The sequence below is a fragment of the Taurulus bubalis genome (genome assembly GCF_910589615.1).
Source record: "Taurulus bubalis genome assembly, chromosome: 15".
NCBI lineage: Eukaryota > Metazoa > Chordata > Actinopteri > Perciformes > Cottidae > Taurulus > Taurulus bubalis.
In genome coordinates, this window is record NC_136603.1 from 16,861,897 (window position 1) to 16,880,776 (window position 18,880).

The following is an 18,880-nucleotide window of genomic DNA, read 5'->3' on the forward strand; positions in this document are numbered from 1 at the left end:
GTAGCTCCTCCTATCACGCGGCGAGCTGTTACGTGCCCTCCCCTCCGGAGCCAACAGCAGCAGCACAGGAGCTGCCGAGCCTCGTCTCTCACGGAGGAGATCCCGAAAGCCGGAGCTAATTTCGCTATACCCCATACAGCCATGGCAGAAAACGCCGGCTTGGATAACCACCGCATCAAGAGCTTTAAAAATAAAGGGCGCGATGTCGAGGTGAGCTGACACGCCGATGCGAGCGTAAAAGAGACCGAGTTAGCGTTGCATTGAGAGACGTAAGTCCGCGGGCCTCGTTGGGGAGCCTGGCCCCGGCTGCAGCTGCCAGCTAGCTAGCTAGCTCGTTAGCTACCGTCAATATTTCGCCATCAAAAGTGTCCACTGGCTTGTCTTGTTAACGGCGAATACCCCCAAACCCCCGCAGTTACGCTGTTGTGGTGATTGTTGTGCGACTTATACTAGTGGGTTCCCAATTATGGACAGTTAGTGTGTATAAAGAGTCAGTAACATCACAGTCGGACCGTCTCAATTCTGAGAATTTAAGGGCAGGCGATGTAGCTAGCTGTCACTGCCAGCTAGCGCCGGGAAGCTAGTCGGATGGACGCCGGTCGCGAGCGCGGCTGGGCCCGACCGGCACCCGAGATCTGACGTTTGCTGTGTTTTACAACCAGCTGAGGTTAAGTTACGACCGACGCCGGCGTGGTAACGTCACATACATGTCTGTGGTCATCCGTGAAGCATCGTTTTAGCTTGAAATGCAACGACCGGTCCACATCCACCCAAACCAAACACCGCCCCTCCTTGTTAGCTCGCTGTCAAGCAGCTAGCTTGTAGAGCCAGGTGAGCTAACTCGAGCTGCTAGCTGAGCCTCCAAACGGTAGCGATGCGGTGACCTTAGTGTTGCTGTCTGCTTTGGTGAGGAACACGGCCCAAAATGACACAGTTTACGGGCAAGAATGTACTGTTTGAATCCATCTGCGAGACTTGGACGACATCGAGTTAGCAGTATTAATTATAACTTGGTCCAACGGTATAATGTTATCTGGCACATTTCTCAGTGGGTACACTTTAACTTGACGTTGCTGTGTTAACGTAAAGGTGAAGCACATTTGTGATTTGTCAAGTCGCAGAGTATCCTAGGAGGCACCCCGGTGTACTATGCACCTGCTGTCAAATCTAGCACGTTACAGTGAAATGATGGCTGTTGCAGCAAAATTCGACTAACAAGTCCGATTTAAAGATTATTTTTTTTACAGCATTTGTCTGTAATTCCCATTGATTATGATCACCAAACCATTTGTCAAAGGCTGTGCTCAGACAAGCCGAGGTGAAGGAAGCTAACCGGGTAACACATATCTAGACTTGTTGAGGATATATAGTATACATAATCATTAGTTCTATGGGTTATGTATATACTTTGAGCCTTTTCCAACAATCACTCAAAGCTATGTTGAAAATCCTAATCTGTCAGGATGCCGTTTCACCTTCAAATGCTTAAAAGAACAGACTGATGCCCCATAGGTGGTTGTTTTGAAACTTGGAGTGAGTGGGACAAGCACATGGCTACTATGACAGACTGACATATTTTGCCAAGTGCATTCCTAATGCTATTTAAGGCATCTTAGATGTCTGACCTGGGTCGTCTTAAGAGTCTCTGCATGATTTGTAGTTTTTCTAAATGGATGAGTCGGACTACAGGAGGGGAGGACATGCCAGTTTGGGTTTTATTTATTTAGGTCAGGCATAACAGATTGCTCTTCCTTTCTGACATAGGTAGGAGCAGCTTTGAATTGCAAAGCAGTGAAGTCTCACATGATGCAGGCCATAAGCTCCTTTCTTTTCCATGATATAATATAGAACGTGTTCATGTCTTGGATTGGTCAAGCATTTTACCCTGAAATATCATATCTTTCTTGTTGAATTGCTGGTTTCATTAACTGAGTTATTTGACTGCGGTGCCTCTATGGGCTTCAGCAATTTAGTCTTTATTGGCATATATTCTTTGGTTTGGGACAGTTCATATTTTAGGTACATAAACCAACCACATTAGGCAAATTAAGCCAATTAAAGTGAACTGGACTGCTCTTGACATCTAAGCTGGATGATTATTATTTTGATGTTCTGCTGTCTGATAGTTTTAAGGGACATTATTGTTTTGGAGTGTTTGGGAGACACCTCGCTGCTCCACAGCCTCCTGAGTTATGACTGCCCCAGATTACGTAAGGGGCTATTTAGGAAAGCAACATGAACCTCTTCAAACAGTCACAAGATCTTAAACCATTTCAAACTGTTCAGGATGAAATGCAAACCCAACAGGCAGTCTTTCCTCGGCTGTACTGTGTGTTTTTGTTTTCTTCAACTCTTGCCTTCAATTGTGTTGGTGGTGGTGTCTGCTTTTAGGATTCCATCCCATTTATGTCTAAAATGGAAAATAAACGTCATCTACTTGCCCCATGTTGTTATAGTTTTTTCATTTTAAAATGTTTGCAAGATCCCCAAAACATGTTTTAGTAATGAAGTGTCTAATCTATTGGAAAACAGTAAAATTGTATTTGATGAATTATTAGGTAATTTTGCGTATATATTTTCCACTGGTTGAATATGTTAAATATTAAACAATTGTTATCTTATTTTCTTTCTTTTGGTTTCTTTAATACAGACTATGAGAAGACATCGAAATGAGGTGACTGTTGAGTTGAGAAAGGTAAGAAAAGATGCACACACACACACACACACACACACACACTAATTCAAAGCATTGTATATCTTTCTCAAATCCTAGACCAGTCGAGTTGGAAAAAAGCTAAAAACTCTTAAGTGCAGGGTTGGGCATTTAAGTTCATTGCACCTGGCAACTCTAGCCGTTTGTGAATAATATTTAAGCCTTAAGTGAACAGGCTCATTATTTTAACATTCCACATTTCATAGTGGAAACAAAGGTTTTTGGGGCTTCTCTTCTGATTGAAATTGTCACAGGGGAAAAATAGGTTGTTTAAAAGATTTACAGGTAAACAGTAAAATTAGCTTAAACGGGGTACAAGGAATTCTACCTGGCATGTATTCAATTTGGCAAACACGGAGCAAGTTCACGAATGATGTTGCCTTGCAACAGAATTTGGGCCAGGATCCGGCTTTACCCGGGCTACCGTGTTTGTAGTTGATTTGCTGCACTCATAGTTCTAGCACGAGGATGGAATTGAAAGGAAAGAAGAGCTACCATTTTTTTGATGTAGTGCTATTGTCTGTGTTGATTGTTGGAGCAAAACATGAACAAAGGGGCACATACTTTTAAAAGACATGGTACAATGTGCAGTTTGTGCATGGGACATCTTTTGTTGCTGTGGTCCTTTTTTTTTAAGGCCTAAACGCACAGAAAGCGATACATTACCTGCCGCATTTGACGGGCCTCAATTGATGCACCAACACCACAGAGTCAGCAGGAATTTTAAGGAAAAGGTTTTTGTTTAGGCCACACGTTTGTATACGACAGAACCTAATCTTTTAACTTGACCTAAATAATGAAGGTCCTAGTTAAAAAAATCTAAAGTGGATAAGAATCAAATATTGATATGACATGAATGAAAATTTAACTAGATAATGTGTAATTGGCATCATGCTATCCACTGGATAGACTATGTATCATTCTTTTAAAGTTGTTGGAATCTATCAAAACCCTCATGCAGTATTACAATGGTGTTACAGAGTGACGCTCATAAATCAGTGCAGACACGGTCCTGGCACACAAAACCGACAACCAAGTTTTTTTTCTTGGCCGTACATCAAGTGACAAATGTAATTTACGTTAAGTAGTGATAGCTGATGTGACCTACTGCTGGCAACGTTTATCTTGCTTAGCCCTGAAAGCGCAAATATTATGCAACAGTGTTATTAATGATTCCTTAATAATTTATTTCTTTAAAAAAATATCGTCCTCCGAGATAAAAATCCATAGCTTTTGATTCCTTTTAGCTTTTTCCAAACGGGTACTGTGGCTGCAGAAAAACAGCTTTGGTTCGCTAGGTCCTCATTTGACACTCCAAAACCAAAACAAGGTTGAACTAGAAATGTCAATGCAACCTGCCTCATAACACTTATGTGTTCGGCCATATACAACAATTGGTGTACTTCATCAAAAAGCGTATATCAGACGCGTTCAGTGTGTTTGGGCCTTCACGCTGTTCATTCAACAAGGACTATCAGATTAAAATACCAACTCTCAGCTTGAATTTAAGGGGGTGTTTACATCTACTTCAGCTGACCACTGTTGGATTTGTGACATTATTTGAGTGTATATTCTTGGCAATCACTGATTGCCCAAGTCAATGACCTATAGACATCACAAAACCTAACCCCTGGTAGTACAAGTCATGCCATTTTGGTGAGTATAATCAGAATTTTTCTTATGAAAACAAGTCACTAGAGTCAGAAGGAGTTGAACCAAGACTTCAGCATGTGATTTGCTTCGTTTACAGTCACTTGGAGATAGAGTGGGATATTTATTGCTGTTACAAATGCATTTTTTGTTCACAAACAAGCTTAAAATATTCAGTTGGAGGCTGATTTTGGTTTGTAGCAGATGGATAGATAAGTCACATGTTAGCCTCACTCAAAGTATTTTTTTCTGTTAGAATGTGATATCTGTCAACATGAAGGAAGACGCATCACAACAACCTTTTTTCCCTTAAAAAATAACTTTCTTTAGAAATAAAGTAAGAACATATCAGTATGGCTCATCCATCAGAGTTATATACATTACAAAGGCCAAATTAAGTAGTGGCATTTCCTCATCTGTTGCCTGACTGATACATTTTACCCACATGTCTTATCTGCATTAGTTGAGTTATAGAGGTTTCTAAGATTATAAGATGCATACGTGGACAATTCTGCATCAATGCAGTGACAAAATTGGGAGTTTGGTTCCATTTCAGCTCAGTGTGAGTGTTTACTGTGTTTTGTTATTTCCGGTCACACATTTTTCTCTGATCTGTTTCACTGAGGCCGGAGCACACAAAGTCATATAAAAAATTGAGGATGCAATAAATACATTGAGATCATCAAGAATTTGTGCATTCGAATCATTGACAGTCAAATTTTAATTGATGAAATCGTGAGGCCTGTGAAGCTGCGCTCCACTATTGAGTCATATGATATAATTTGAAGTTGTTCCCTGTTGGTGTCCTGGAGTAGGAACGGCATATGCTGGTTGTGGAAGAGGAAGCCCTCTGTTTCCAGGGACTTGGTGCCACACAAAATTATATCATTTGAAGTGAACCTTTTCCTCAGTAGAAATGTGTTGTTGACATCTCGTCATGGCACAAAAGTGACGGGCTGCCAAGAAAATGATGGCATGTAAACACCATGTTAGATGGTGCCCAGATTCACTTGCATGTCTTGGTATCTGGCCATCTAAACAAAACTCTGAGGCGTTGTGCTTTCAGAGAAAGTCTGAGAAGGTAAACAAGCACATAGAGCAGGACAGCCATCAGCAGACGTTTGGAGAATGCTGACAGAGCTGGGGATGTTAAGACATAGAACGTCATTGCTATGAAATACTGAGGTGCTCTCAAGTCTAGCGCATTCCTTTTAGCTGGATCAGAGCAGAGAGAAGCACTGCACTAGCTGATTAGTCATCAGTGACGCACATCAGCATGATGCACAGGAATGTAGGGCAAGGGAATCTCCTCCTACCGCTGACTCTGATGCCTTGTATATTGATTAGGACGTGTGGGTCTTTCTCCCCGTCTGTATGTGCATGTGTCGTCTTGTTTCCATGCTGAATTAATGTGTGGTTAGCAGCAGGTCAGAGGATTAAGGGTCAGTGTCCCTCAAAGATATGCGTGTGCATGTTTGCTATTTGGACCAGCCTGCAGACAGATTTCTCTGATTTACGGAATTTCTAACATGCAGGCTACATTCCATAAAGTTTGGGGAGGAATATTTGTTTTTTGAGGTAGGCCTAGATTCACTGTCACTTTATAAATTCATGAATGCATTAATGAACACTTTCATCTCCTCCTCATTGCTTTTCTGTCTTTTTTTTCTTGTCAGAACAAACGAGACGAACATCTACTGAAGAAGAGAAATGTCCCGCAGGAGGAGAGTCTGGAGGACTCTGATGTCGACTCAGACTTCAAAGGAGTAAGTATGTGCTGGAGCGTGAGAGATTTAGTCAGACTGGACTTTCTGGATAACAGATCAGAAGCGTTAAAATCAAGTGGGCAGTGTATTTAATTCAAGCTGCATTGGATGCACACCAGAAACGGCAACTGCTTCAGTAAGAATAAAATGCGTCTTCAGGGAAAGTTCTGTTTTCAATGGGAATTTCTCCCAAATAAAAGCCTTTAGAGTGCAAATTATATATCAATGCATTGGTGTTATTATTGTTGTCGGTTATTATTTATTATCGCTCCAAACTTCATGGGGCCATTTCACCCACATTACAAAAAAACATTTTCTCCTTAGATGAGACTGAAAGTTCATTCTCAATCATGGAAAGAGCAGCTGACAAGTGGCTGTTCTAGAGCTTTCAATCCCGTCACACACTTCACGGAGATGGTGTTTACCCAGTTGTCATGGAATGCATTTTCAAATGATCTTAAAAATGTCCAATATCAATTTAGTCTACAATTCCATGACAACTGGGTAAACTTTATTTGCTGATTTTAAGATGCTTAGGAGGCTCTACAAAAGCTACAAGATGAGGGTGAGTTTATTTGGTCATTTTCTTTGACCTACTTGTGTCTGTCATGCCGATTGCTGTTTTGTGATGAACAAATCTAGATGGATGAAAAATTATGTTTTGAAAATCAATTAGTCTTTTCCAGATTTCATGTTCCAGTTTGTCAGGATAAGAAACACAAACTGTTTGTTTGTTTGTTTTTTGTCCCCCCTGGATTTGAACACCACAAATGAAATGAAATGCCATCAGCCTCTATGGAATTTGTTTGGCACCAAAGACTAATATCTTAAACATATAGCAGATAATTGAAGGAATATTTGTAAAGATATGTTTTGTAATTTGTGTAAAAAAACAACAACCCTCTAATTATTTGTATTTACTGGAGAGTAGGCAATACACAAATATGTCCACGTCTGTTCTTTATTTCTTTCTCTCTCTCTCGCGTTGCTATAATGTAATTTCAGTGTTGTAGTTTCTCCATATAGTTTACTATGCTGTATGTGGGAAGAGTGTAGCAATATGCTGCCCAAGATGTATTAATCTCCAAAGCCCTTGACTTTTAACTATATACTTTTAGTAGATGAAATGATGATGAATGGCCTGCAGGGTGAGCCAAGATGAAATAACGGTCTAAATTCGTGGCGAGCAGTATAGTGAGAAGGGAAATGCTGAGTCCTGCTCAAAAACCGGATGATTGTGTGCCGCCACACAGCCAAGCTGTTTCATACATAGTTATTGTTATCTCTTGATATTAGTTGTGTGTGCTAAACACCGAAGCACTGTCACAGTCTCCAAGCTAACGCTATCATTGTTTGTTAAAGAGGTTTTCACGTTTTAGAGCCAGTAGAGACGTCATTTAATCAAAATATCACTGGATGCTGAAACAAGCTAACCTGGAAGAGGGGTGGCACTTCAACACTTTATTCTTGCAGTCCTATTGGACGTTCAGACTCGCACGCAAACAAACTGACGGGAAAAGAGAGGGTGCAGCTCATTGTAATCGCCTTCATCCATTTCAATTGACGGGCACCAACTATTTTGCATATTGCTAATTTTCATGTCATACATCAAGGTGCTGTGGGGAGAGCTGCTCAAGTCTCAATTTAGACTTCTAAATAACATCTTTTTGTGACGCTGCAAAAGTATTTAGAACATCTGCTCATGTTTTTCATAATATAATAATGTTTTATTACTTTGTTTATTTGAGCAGAATTTAGATACACCATTTGTATTTGTAACAGAGGTGTCAAGTACAAATACTTTGTTGCCTTACTTAAGTATAAATTTTGGGTATCTATACTTTACTGGAGTATTTATTTTTCAGACGACTTTTTACTTCTACTCCTTACATTTTCACGCAAATATCTGTACTTTCTACTCCCTACATTTTAAAAATAGCCTCGTTCCTATTTCATTTTGGTTTGTTTTCACTCCGGTTTGTCATCGTTCAAAAACACACACACACAAAAAACCTCTCCGCCCCGTTGCCCACAGATACGTGCGCGCGCACACAGGTGAGCGCTGAGCACACACACCAGCGGACAGGGAGCGTCGAAAAATATGTCGCGTGAAAAGTAGACCGCTATATCTGTGTTTTAAACGGCTCTCCTGTGGCTCTCCTGTGAGGAGCAACCGGAGTTCTCCTCCCACCGGAGCAGCTCTCTGAACCCGGAGCAGCTCTCCTGCTCCAGGTGAAACGAGCCAAAGTGCTTGTGTCTTCTACCAACAATGAGCTGCTGGCTTCACATATTACAAAAGTACAAAGTACACGGATCTAAAACTAAGTCATTAATAAATACATGGACAAATGCCTGTACTTTCGGGTAAATGGTTACGGTAAGGCCGTTAACAGGTTACGCTTGTGCATGCGCGATTTGACGCGACGCCATGAGCTCTGTGAGCTCGTCTTTTCCTGCTGTTGCGTTTCTCAAAATAAAAAAACAGATCTAAGCTCAATATTGAGCATGAATTGAGAGAGGCCGTATCAAATCTACAACCCCGTTTATAACATGTGTGTCGAGGAAAGCAGGTCACTGCAGCCACTAATACTGATACAACGTGATGGCTCACATATCTGGACTCATTCTGTTTTATTTGGCAAAAAAAATTAAAAGCTTATTGTTTTCCACAATGAGCTATTTAGTAGTAACTAAATATGAGTAATTTTTTGCACAGATAGAACTTACACAAAACATTGTCTGATGGGGCAATCTGATTTACTTGAAAGTGATTGCAATTTTCTTCATTCTGTTATTTATAAAAGCACAGATGAGTCACACAATTATGTTATTTACAGAAAAAGTTTGAGAACCACAGCTTTAAGTGTTTGTGTCGGAGTCGCCGCCTATTTTGCACTATTACAATACTTATAGGCAACTAGTTATCATGTCTTCCGCTCCATGAAACACATGTTAATGCTCAGTAGTACACATATGATGCTTTAATGTATTTGCATTGTAATAAAATGTGATCATTTTAAATGGGCATATATGCAGCTGAAACGGGTAGCCTAGTGCATCCCACATTTTTCAACATAACATTTTAAAACATTATAGTCAATATGGCCTTTATAAAAATGATTGTTTTGGGGGAGGTGGGGTAGTGCACTATAGGCCCCTGAGACATGGCTTAAGAGTTTGTCCTTAATGGAAAAAAAACATTCCCTTTACATTACTTTTACTTTTAAGTAGTTTTTAAACCAGTACTTTTACACTTTTACTTAAGTTAAAAGCTTGAGTTGATACTTCAACTTTTACAGAAGTATTTTTAAACCCTAGTATCTATACTTCTACTTGAGTAATGAATGTGAATACTTTTGACACCTCTGATTTGTAACACTATAACACCTTAATGACATGAGGGAAATGCACAGTTTTGCAGTTGGGTGTCTTAAGATTGACTGTTGGAGTGGTTCACCTTTGATGATAGAATATGCTCACTCTGACGTGCTAATATTCCTCTACATTTCTCTTTGTTCAGCAAAACGTGACGCTTGATGCCATCTTACAGGTGAGAGTTCAGTCAAATCTTCTGTTAATAATGTGCTTTTCCCCAAATGTACCAACAATGGCTCCTAAACTGTCACTCCTTGTCACTGCAGAACGCTACCAGTGATAATGCACTTATCCAGCTCAGTGCTGTGCAGGCAGCCAGGTGAGTGACTGAAAGAACACATTCACGCAGACAGCAACTGTTTCAAAAATAAAATAATTGTACATGAAGTTCTTGAGGATTTATTTTTCCTGCTCTTTGTCAGAAAACTGCTCTCAAGTGACAGAAACCCTCCCATCGACGACTTGATAAAGTCTGGGATCCTGCCCATTTTAGTAAAATGCCTGGAAAGGGACGACAAGTAAGTCTTCCCAAACAGTTTGTGTTTGTCTTCAGTGTTATTTATCTGCGCTGCGATGAACTGAACTCCATCAAACCTTTGCCCCAACTGTGTGCGTGTGCGCGTGTGTGTGTGTGCGCGTGTGCGTGTGTGTGCGTGTGTGTGCGTGTGCGTGTGCGCGTGCGCGTGCCCCCCCCCCCACTGTGTCTACATGTGAGAGTGTGTGGAAGCACGCAGGGCAGTTAGCTGGTCCTCTCAGGCCAAGCCAAATATAACAGCATTCCTGTCTCTGAGTTCCCCAATTCCCAGGACCTTGTGTTCACTGAGAGGGGACGGGGGTGAATAGTTATGGTGGAAGAATTTGTAAAGAAGAAGTTGTAACGACCTACCGTGGTAAACAACAGCTGATAGCATCTTGTTCGCATGGAGCGCCATCTTATATTTTGGACATTACTTGTATTTTTAATGTGCAAATGCAGTATGAACCATGTGCCTCTATCAAGAGAAAGTAATTGTCTACTATGTTGCCATAGCATTATGGCAGAAAGCCAAGCAAGCCAGCTCAGCCTAATGACATAACCACGATGCAAAGTACAGCATGAAGATGAGCCCCAGGAAATTCCACTATTCTGTCCACAATGGCTGGTTGCATCACCCTGTTAACGGTTTTTCACCGCTTATGCCAACGCTTGAGACACCAGTAGGAAATCCAAATCACAGTTCGTTGCTTGATGAATTATTCAGTGGAACAGACACACTTAACACCCTTTGCCATGATTTACTAGCATTTGGCTGGTGGGTGGTGTGAGGATAATCTGCGATTGTGTGATTTCTAGTATATTGTGTTGCATAAATCTTTTTTTAAATTCATATCATGATAGTTTTCTTTTTGAGAACAGCACCAGTTCCAGTGCCAAACCGCTAGATATCTAGACCGCTGATCTGGTGTCTGACGTATTCTTTACCACTCGGACTGTGTTTTCACCAGAATTTCATATAGATAGTGATGATTAAACTTTTTTTATAAAAATGAAAAACGTTTTGTCCTGATAAGAAAGAAGCTTTTGATTAAAATAGGTTTGAGACACATTGCTCTCGACAGCCCGTTTGGTACTGGCAGGCCAAAAAAAGACGAGTGTGAAAGGTCCAGAGGGGAGGGTGGCACACATAATGGCAGCTGGGAATTCAGGAAGATTGACATCAATATTAAGCATTATAACTATCGCTCTCTTTTGTGGAAACTAAATGAGCTTTCTTTATGTCTTTGACTTGTTTATTAACTGGTTTAGTTTCCTTTGTCCTGCAGCCCCTCTCTTCAGTTTGAGGCGGCCTGGGCTCTGACCAACATTGCCTCTGGGACATCAGCACAGACTCAGGCTGTGGTTAAATCCAGTAAGTTGACCCCGAATTCTGTCTTCCTGCAGTCTGTGTTTATATAATGTCTGAAATCTGCCGAGCTGGCATGTTTGTTTTTCACTCAATGAGGCAGCCAGTCATTTTTCGGGATTATGTGTTTATTAGATAACTGAATAATTTGTTTTGAAACAAAGCCAACGACTGTCTCTGTAACAGCCAGCTAATCACAAGCGCTCGTGGCAATTCTTTCATTGGATTTAATGGACTCCACTCTTCAGTTAGTTAAAATTTACCCTGAATGTATTAATACTGATTTAAAAACAACATGAAAGATAAAATATTTGACTTTATTTAAATTGGACTCTGTAATATGAATTGTATGCAATTTCTTAAATCAAGGTACACAGTATGTAATTGATACTTATACATAGATCATGTATTTTAGCATCTAAATAACAATTCTTCATCATATATTTTCTTCTTTAGTTTGGTCTAATAACTTCCATGTTGTAGAATAATTTATCCTAGTCAAAGCTTAACTTGAGTTTAGATAATATTTGGTGGATATTCTGGGAATCGAGTGAGGTAATGAATGAGTGAGGGAGCGGTGAGGTAGGCTTCACCTCTTTGGCCTAAAGAGGTAAAACAAAACTTGCGGGAGTCACGACGATGTCAATCAAGCACTGTGTGTACATGCTCACCACTCCGGAGACGAGGTTTAGAAGAAAAAGAAGAAGCTTTATTTGTCATAGTACATACTTTTACATACATACATGAAATGTATTCTCTGCATTTGACCCATCCTTAGTATTTTAAGGATCAGTGGTCTGCCCCTAGTGAAGCGCCTGGGGAGCAATTTAATGCGTTGAATAAGGCAAAGGAAGGAATCCTTTAATTTTGTCTGGACAGTTTTTCTCTGCAAGTCTTTTTGCGCTACTTAGCTTTAGATTGGCCCGTAGGAGTTGGACAAGTTTTAGATGCGTTGATGTTTGTGTGTCCAGATGCAGTGCCCCTGTTCCTGCGACTGCTACACTCTCCCCACCAGAACGTATGTGAACAGGCTGTTTGGGCTTTAGGAAATATTATAGGTAAGTGGTATCTTGTAGTTGAAGTGCGTGTTTCTGCGTATATACTGCTTGGAAGCGTCTGTTCAGAGTCGTGTTGACCTCTGCCCCTTGCCTGCCCAGGTGATGGGCCACAGTGCAGGGATTATGTCATCAACCTGGGCGTGGTCAAGCCCCTGCTTTCTTTCATCAACCCATCCGTCCCCATCACCTTCCTCCGCAACGTCACCTGGGTCATTGTGAACCTCTGCCGCAACAAGGATCCACCACCACCGATGGAAACCGTGCAAGAGGTGGGTGTTTGTGCATGTGTGCAGGCTGTTGTGTGCCAGACAGATGGATGTGTTGCTCTGCGTTGACTGTCTCTGCAGGCTGAGTCACACAGAGTTTTTGCAGCATTTCTTTCAGCAGCCAAAGCAGATTGCTCACCCAGGGGAATTTCTATGTGACATTTGAAGTCTGGATTTGACAGCTATTCTCTGTGGTTTAGTTTTGGTCTTTTCACTATGCCCTGTTGTTGCCTTCATCTGATCCATATATTCCTCTGTCTACATGCAACCCACTCACAACCTACTTTTCTTTCCCCACAGATTTTGCCCGCCCTCTGTGTGCTAATATATCACACCGATATAAATGTAAGTATCGGAGCGAAGGGGAATGTCATTTTGTATTTACAGATTTTTTTTATCGACAGAAAAATCTCTTGCTTTGTGCTGTTTTACGAGTTCCGTGTGTCTGCATGTTTAGATCCTCGTAGACACAGTGTGGGCTCTGTCCTATCTGACGGACGGAGGCAACGAGCAGATCCAAATGGTCATTGATTCTGGAGTCGTTCCATTTCTTGTGCCTCTCCTCAGTCATCAAGAGGTCAAAGTTCAGGTAAGCCTTTGTTTTATGGATTTGAATGCATTAGTCTATGGCTTTTTAGCTACACTGAGATGAAACTTTGTCTTTGTCTTTTAACTGCAGACGGCAGCTCTGAGGGCAGTGGGTAACATTGTGACAGGGACAGACGAGCAGACACAGGTTGTGCTCAACTGTGACGTCCTCTCACACTTCCCCAACCTGCTGACACACCCGAAAGAAAAGATCAACAAGGTATCACAACCACAGCCTCAACCTTCATGTTGTTGTTTTCTATTGTGTAAGTCTCCCAGTTTCTTATGGCTTAGTATGAAAATGAGAGTTAAAGTGTCTACGGCGTCGATTTGCAGTGAGGTTCATGACATTTATGAGAGCTATCCATTTTCCTGTCAGGAACTATGTATCTGCAGGTTTTTTTTATTGTATGTATCCCCTTACTTATTCACTTTAGCTGACGGTAGAGTTGGTAGGTTATTTTGTTCATTGTTTGTAATAAACAAATTAAATATATATATATATATATATATATATATATATTGTACCCTGATTGAATGGGAGCACGCTGATTTAATTGTGAAGGGGCTGTAGCCAGATTATATCCACAATCAAGGGTAAAATACATTTGGAATTAGAGGATAACACTGGAGTTTAAATAACAAAATATCCCAAAAAGGATTCAATCAACATCTCTATTCCATGTTTACTGGCCCAATAATGAAAAAAAAGGGCACTTGGAAGAATATCTGATATGGAGCCGGTTCTGAGCATTTGTAATTCATCTGTTTGCAGGAAGCAGTCTGGTTCCTTTCCAACATCACAGCTGGGAACCAGCAGCAGGTCCAAGCTGTGATAGATGCTGGACTGATTCCCATGATTATTCACCAACTGGCCAAGGTTTGTGCTAGGTGGAGGAACGGAAAACAAATCCCTGAGGCTTCATCTTCTCTATTATTATATATTCATTTTTCACAACACATGGTATAACACAGACTGTTGGCATCCATTGTGAGTATTCAGTTGCATTGACACATTCCAGAGCCAGAGAAGCAAAACAACTCTTGAAGAAATTAATTGAACACTGAATTCAAACGTAGCCTAGATTGTCTGTCTGTGCCTCCGCTTTATTAAAGACCGGCTATATGCGCATCTTAGTGACAGCCTGTCTCTCCGCAGGGTGACTTTGGTACACAGAAGGAGGCGGCGTGGGCCATCAGCAACCTCACCATCAGTGGGAGGAAAGACCAGGTGAGCTGTGCTTTGGGACCAGTGATAAAGATACCTGGGGCTTGTTTGAATTAATTTACTGCAAATGTGTTTTTATTTAACCTGCAGAAACCCTATATAGCATGTTGTGTAATATTCCATAATGTAATAAGTAAATGTTTACCTCACCATTTCATACTCTTCCCCATTATTGAAGGATGAAACTAGGTGAAGTTGATTTTGTAATGACATTACAAGGCTTGTTCCACACTTGTAACCATGTACCTGTGTTGTAATCAAGTATGGATGTGGTATGTGTGGGTTTGTGTAGGTGGAGTTCCTGGTGGAGCAGAACGTAATCCCTCCCTTCTGTAACCTGCTGTCGGTGAAAGACTCCCAGGTGGTGCAGGTTGTCCTGGACGGCCTGAAGAATATCCTCATCATGGCGGGAGATGAAGCTAGCACTATCGCCGAGATCATAGAGGAGTGTGGAGGTCTGTATCTGGCTGGTGGTGTCCTTGCATCACGCTTCAGTCTGCTCCCTTCATTTGTTTTAATTCTCATACATTTAAATTTTTCTTTTTTATTCTGGGAGAATTGGTTTAAATTGTATTTTTAGTTTTTTCTCAAGAACTACAAGTCCATATTTTGACTGCCTTCTCGATTGCATAATTAAACTTTGTATGTTCCTGCAGTTTCCAGTATTCGTGTTATTACTGAGATGAAATGTCATCATTGTTTTGGTTTTTCAGGTTTGGAGAAGATTGAAAATCTGCAGCAGCATGAAAATGAGGACATCTACAAACTAGCCTTTGAGATTATTGATCAGTACTTTTCAGGAGAAGATGTAAGTTCATCACCGGCGATCTTGGTTTGTTTTTCCTGCTCAGTCAACACCTGTGATCTCACAAAGTCTGTCCATTTTCAGATCGATGAAGATCCCAGCTTGATCCCCGACTCAACTCAAGGAGGGACCTTCAACTTTGATCCAGCTTCCAACATGCAAACGAAGGAGTTTAATTTCTAAAAGCCAGGATGTTTGGTTCAACCAGCTGCACGGGTACTGTGTAATCACCCCAGACATTCATCCATTCTCCTCCAACCTGGCAACCTGGTACCGAAGGATTTACTTAGCATCACTTCAACATGGAAACTCACCACTGAAGGATTTACCCACCCACCTCTGCACTGTGGGGTGTTTTTTTTGTTTTGTTTTTGTTTTGTTAATGGTCATCCTTCACCGTACACTGCAACCCTGCACAGGAGTCCTGGTCAGTCAACAGGCACCATCACCACCTGGCCACCTGCATCAGGAGGGTTGTCGATATTCTCTGCCAGTGCGGCATCTAAATATCACAGAAATAAAACCAGAAGGAAGAAAAAGCCTTCCTGGCAAGATTTATTTGCCAAATGTCAAGTCTACACAAAGACTAAAACACAAGAGCATTTTCAAACACAAACACACATACACACTTTTTGACACTTAGAATTTGTGTGCATACTTCTGTTAGAAGCCATCATATCACTTATGGGGAAGAAATACTGCTGTTTGTTTGTGGCTTATTTTTGTGCTTTCCCTCCCCTGGATTGTCCTCTGGTGTAACTTCACATACACACACGCACACTGACATACAAGTACACACGTTGGCACACTTTAGTCACACAGATTCCCGATGGCCAGGCACCCCAATAACCCTCTCTCCCACAGTTTAAAGAGTTGATCCCAGAGCTTAGCCATGATTAACCACGGACCCCTGCTGCCCTCCCAGAAGAGTCCTGGGGCAGGTGTTGAGGGGGGCGGGGGGGGCGTTAAGGGCTCCAAGGCAAAAAGAGGACTCCGTGGCAAACCGACTAACGGGACTTCTGACTCAATGGCGTCACTTTTTTTGAATGTGACATCTGTTGAATTATCAAGCTTAACGTTTGTTTGAAAAAGAAAATCATAAAAATGTGAAGAAAATGCCATAATTATTTCTTTCAAAACCTACAACCGTAAAACCTGCTAATGGTCTGCTTCTGGTTCAGCAGAGAGGCAACAATTTAGTTTTTTACGGATGTGAACACCTGTCACGGGAGGAGGCACCTTTTTAGGTGACGAAACAGAGACTTCAGAGAAGAGGAACATGTCGACTGTAGCGTTTAGCACTCTACAGGACATCCACTTGTGCAGCATGAGCTCAGTCACGTCCTGTGATCCAGTGAAGTGCTTGCTTGGGACTCCCCTGTAATGTGAAACTTTGAAAAGGGGGGGTGGGGCTAAAAAAAAAAAAAAACGCCAAGCTAAAATCGACCCAAATTGCTTATCTGACCTTTTGAGCTTATTTTAATTATTTAAAATTCTCTCTTTCAACAACTATTTTGAGTTTCAACTTCTTCTGGTTGAGTCGATGGAGCTTCCATATGTCTGTTTTTAGTCTTATGCACACGTCTGAGAAGGCATCTGGATGCCTGCCTGCAGAAAGGGACCTAGACTCATTAAAAACTAGACTTGTATAACGAGTACAGGTCCTGATTACAGTACCTAACTACTTTTCGATGAAGAGGTCACATGTCATCACTCAATTTGAATAATTGTACAAAAATGTGATGTGAATCTCTCCTTGCCGTCTAATGAATATATGACTATATTTACATAAAGCCTGTACAAAGCTGCTGCAGCTGACAGTGATTGGATGGACGATAACCTTACTGTCAAAGATGGCTGGGGAGGTTTTTTTTTGTTTTATTTTGTTGTTGAAGCAATATTTCTTTGTTTCAATGTTTTTATTTTTGACTTGCATATGTATTGTGATGACATGCTGATAAATTGGAACAGGCTGTTTTCTTCTCTTCGTAGTGGTGACGGGCTGTTTAAGATGTGCCGTCCCAGTTGGTGTATGGGTGCGGGTTCACGGTGCCAAACCTTGAACCTGGCCCTGGTCTGGAAGACTTTATGATCCTCCTGTTGGCTGCTAACTACTGAGAGGGGGTCCGAACAGGTGGGGGGGTGGGGTGTCACACTGGGGTTTAAATATTGGGGTTGTTAAGAGCAGCCCAGGCTTGTTTTTGGGACTAGCTGTTTATTACTGAACAAAACTATAGAGGGTGTACAGTCATGAACTAGCAGACTAGACCGAGCCACTTTAAAGATTTACAATTTCGTTGCCTTGTATCTGAATTGGATACAAGCTTATGTTTGTTGCAAGATTTTTACTTGCTAATGAAAAGTTGTTTTAAATAAAATAATAGGAAAAAAGCAACAGACAGCGTTTTGGCCTCTGATTGTTTATATCTTTTTATAAATTTTAGATTGAATTTCTCTCTTTAAGGTGGCTCATTGATGCTTTCAACTCTTGTGCATATTAAAGACAAGATTGAGTTGAAAATCATTGTGCCTTTTTGTTTTTCATTTCAACTAAAACTAGGTTTTATTGAATAGAAACAATTATTTGATCAACTGGAGAATTTTGAAAAGGGAGCTACGGTAATATGTGGCCTCCCTGTTTGGAGTTTGCCATGGGAATGGTCAATGCTGCTCTCTGCTGAGAGTTACTGCTCCCCTCCGATTTAAATTCACTGAACATTGTAACATACATTTCCTCCCACTCATTTACCCTCCGAACACCACGAATCACCATTGCCATACTTCAGTTAGGGGATTTTCATCTCATCTCACCCTCAGGACATGATCTCTGTTTCTGATCCTAACCAAAATAAACTTGCTGTTTAGCCGTTGGATCCTCCGTGCGTTCAAGTGTTGTGATTCACACATACAATTAGTCAAACTCAAACTGTATAAGTGGGAATGTGAAAGAAGCGTTTAGCGGGGATGGTTTCCCAGTATTTATGCGAGTTAGAGGAACTCCCTTTCCCACTTGAGCTCATGAGTTTGCGTTCCCTTCTCCACGGGTAAGATTACAATTGACCATCTTATCTTGTCAAACAGAAATGTTAAGTACTCTTAATACACTTGCTTTTCTGTGGCACATCCTTTACATTTCAGGTGAGATCTGTGAGCATCAAATAACGGGGCCTGTTCGGCTCTTGTCTTTCTTCAGGTGATGTTTGTGAATTTACCCGACAACCTGAGTATATTAGGCTGCACAGGTTACTCACTGGCAGATTTGGTGCTAAAGATTATGGTTAAAAACACCTCATTTTGTAACAAACATGTTTGTTTTGGAAATTGCACATTTTTCCGGTGTGTGTGTGTGTTGGAGAACACGTTGACGCCGGGGTTATGATTAATTCAACCTGCATATGCTGAATTTGGGTTTATTGCAAAGTCTGTAACCGAAACGTGCAAAAATAATAAGATAATTAGCCTCAAAGTGGAACACAAACGTTGCTAGATCCAGACTCAGGCCCCTGGTTTATGGTGTGGCAATTGTATTGGTTGCATCTTTGGAGGTA

At 41.1% G+C, this 18,880-nt stretch overlaps 1 protein-coding gene across 1 annotated transcript; it reads left to right on the forward strand.

Moving 5' to 3' along the window:
* Positions 1–136: 136 nt before the first annotated feature.
* On the forward strand, positions 137–18,194 carry kpna3 (karyopherin alpha 3 (importin alpha 4)). Its single transcript, XM_079230322.1, has 17 exons — positions 137–210; positions 2,651–2,695; positions 6,040–6,129; positions 9,650–9,679; positions 9,771–9,823; positions 9,927–10,022; positions 11,308–11,393; positions 12,359–12,445; positions 12,545–12,714; positions 13,012–13,056; positions 13,169–13,300; positions 13,391–13,519; positions 14,075–14,179; positions 14,459–14,530; positions 14,820–14,982; positions 15,241–15,335; positions 15,417–18,194. The coding sequence occupies exons 1-17, from the start codon at positions 142–144 to the stop codon at positions 15,513–15,515; spliced, it is 1,566 nt and encodes a 521-aa protein (XP_079086448.1). The 5' UTR covers positions 137–141; the 3' UTR covers positions 15,516–18,194.
* The last annotated feature ends 686 nt before the right edge of the window (positions 18,195–18,880 follow it).

Excerpts from the sequence above, each read along its gene's own strand:
- kpna3 (XM_079230322.1), top strand. The coding sequence starts at position 142 with ATGGCAGAAAACGCCGGCTTGGATAACCACCGCATCAAGAGCTTTAAA. Across the intron at positions 13,057-13,168 it reads TATATCACACCGATATAAAT|ATCCTCGTAGACACAGTGTG; the intron begins GTAAGTATCGGA and ends CTGCATGTTTAG. Across the intron at positions 13,520-14,074 it reads CGAAAGAAAAGATCAACAAG|GAAGCAGTCTGGTTCCTTTC; the intron begins GTATCACAACCA and ends ATCTGTTTGCAG.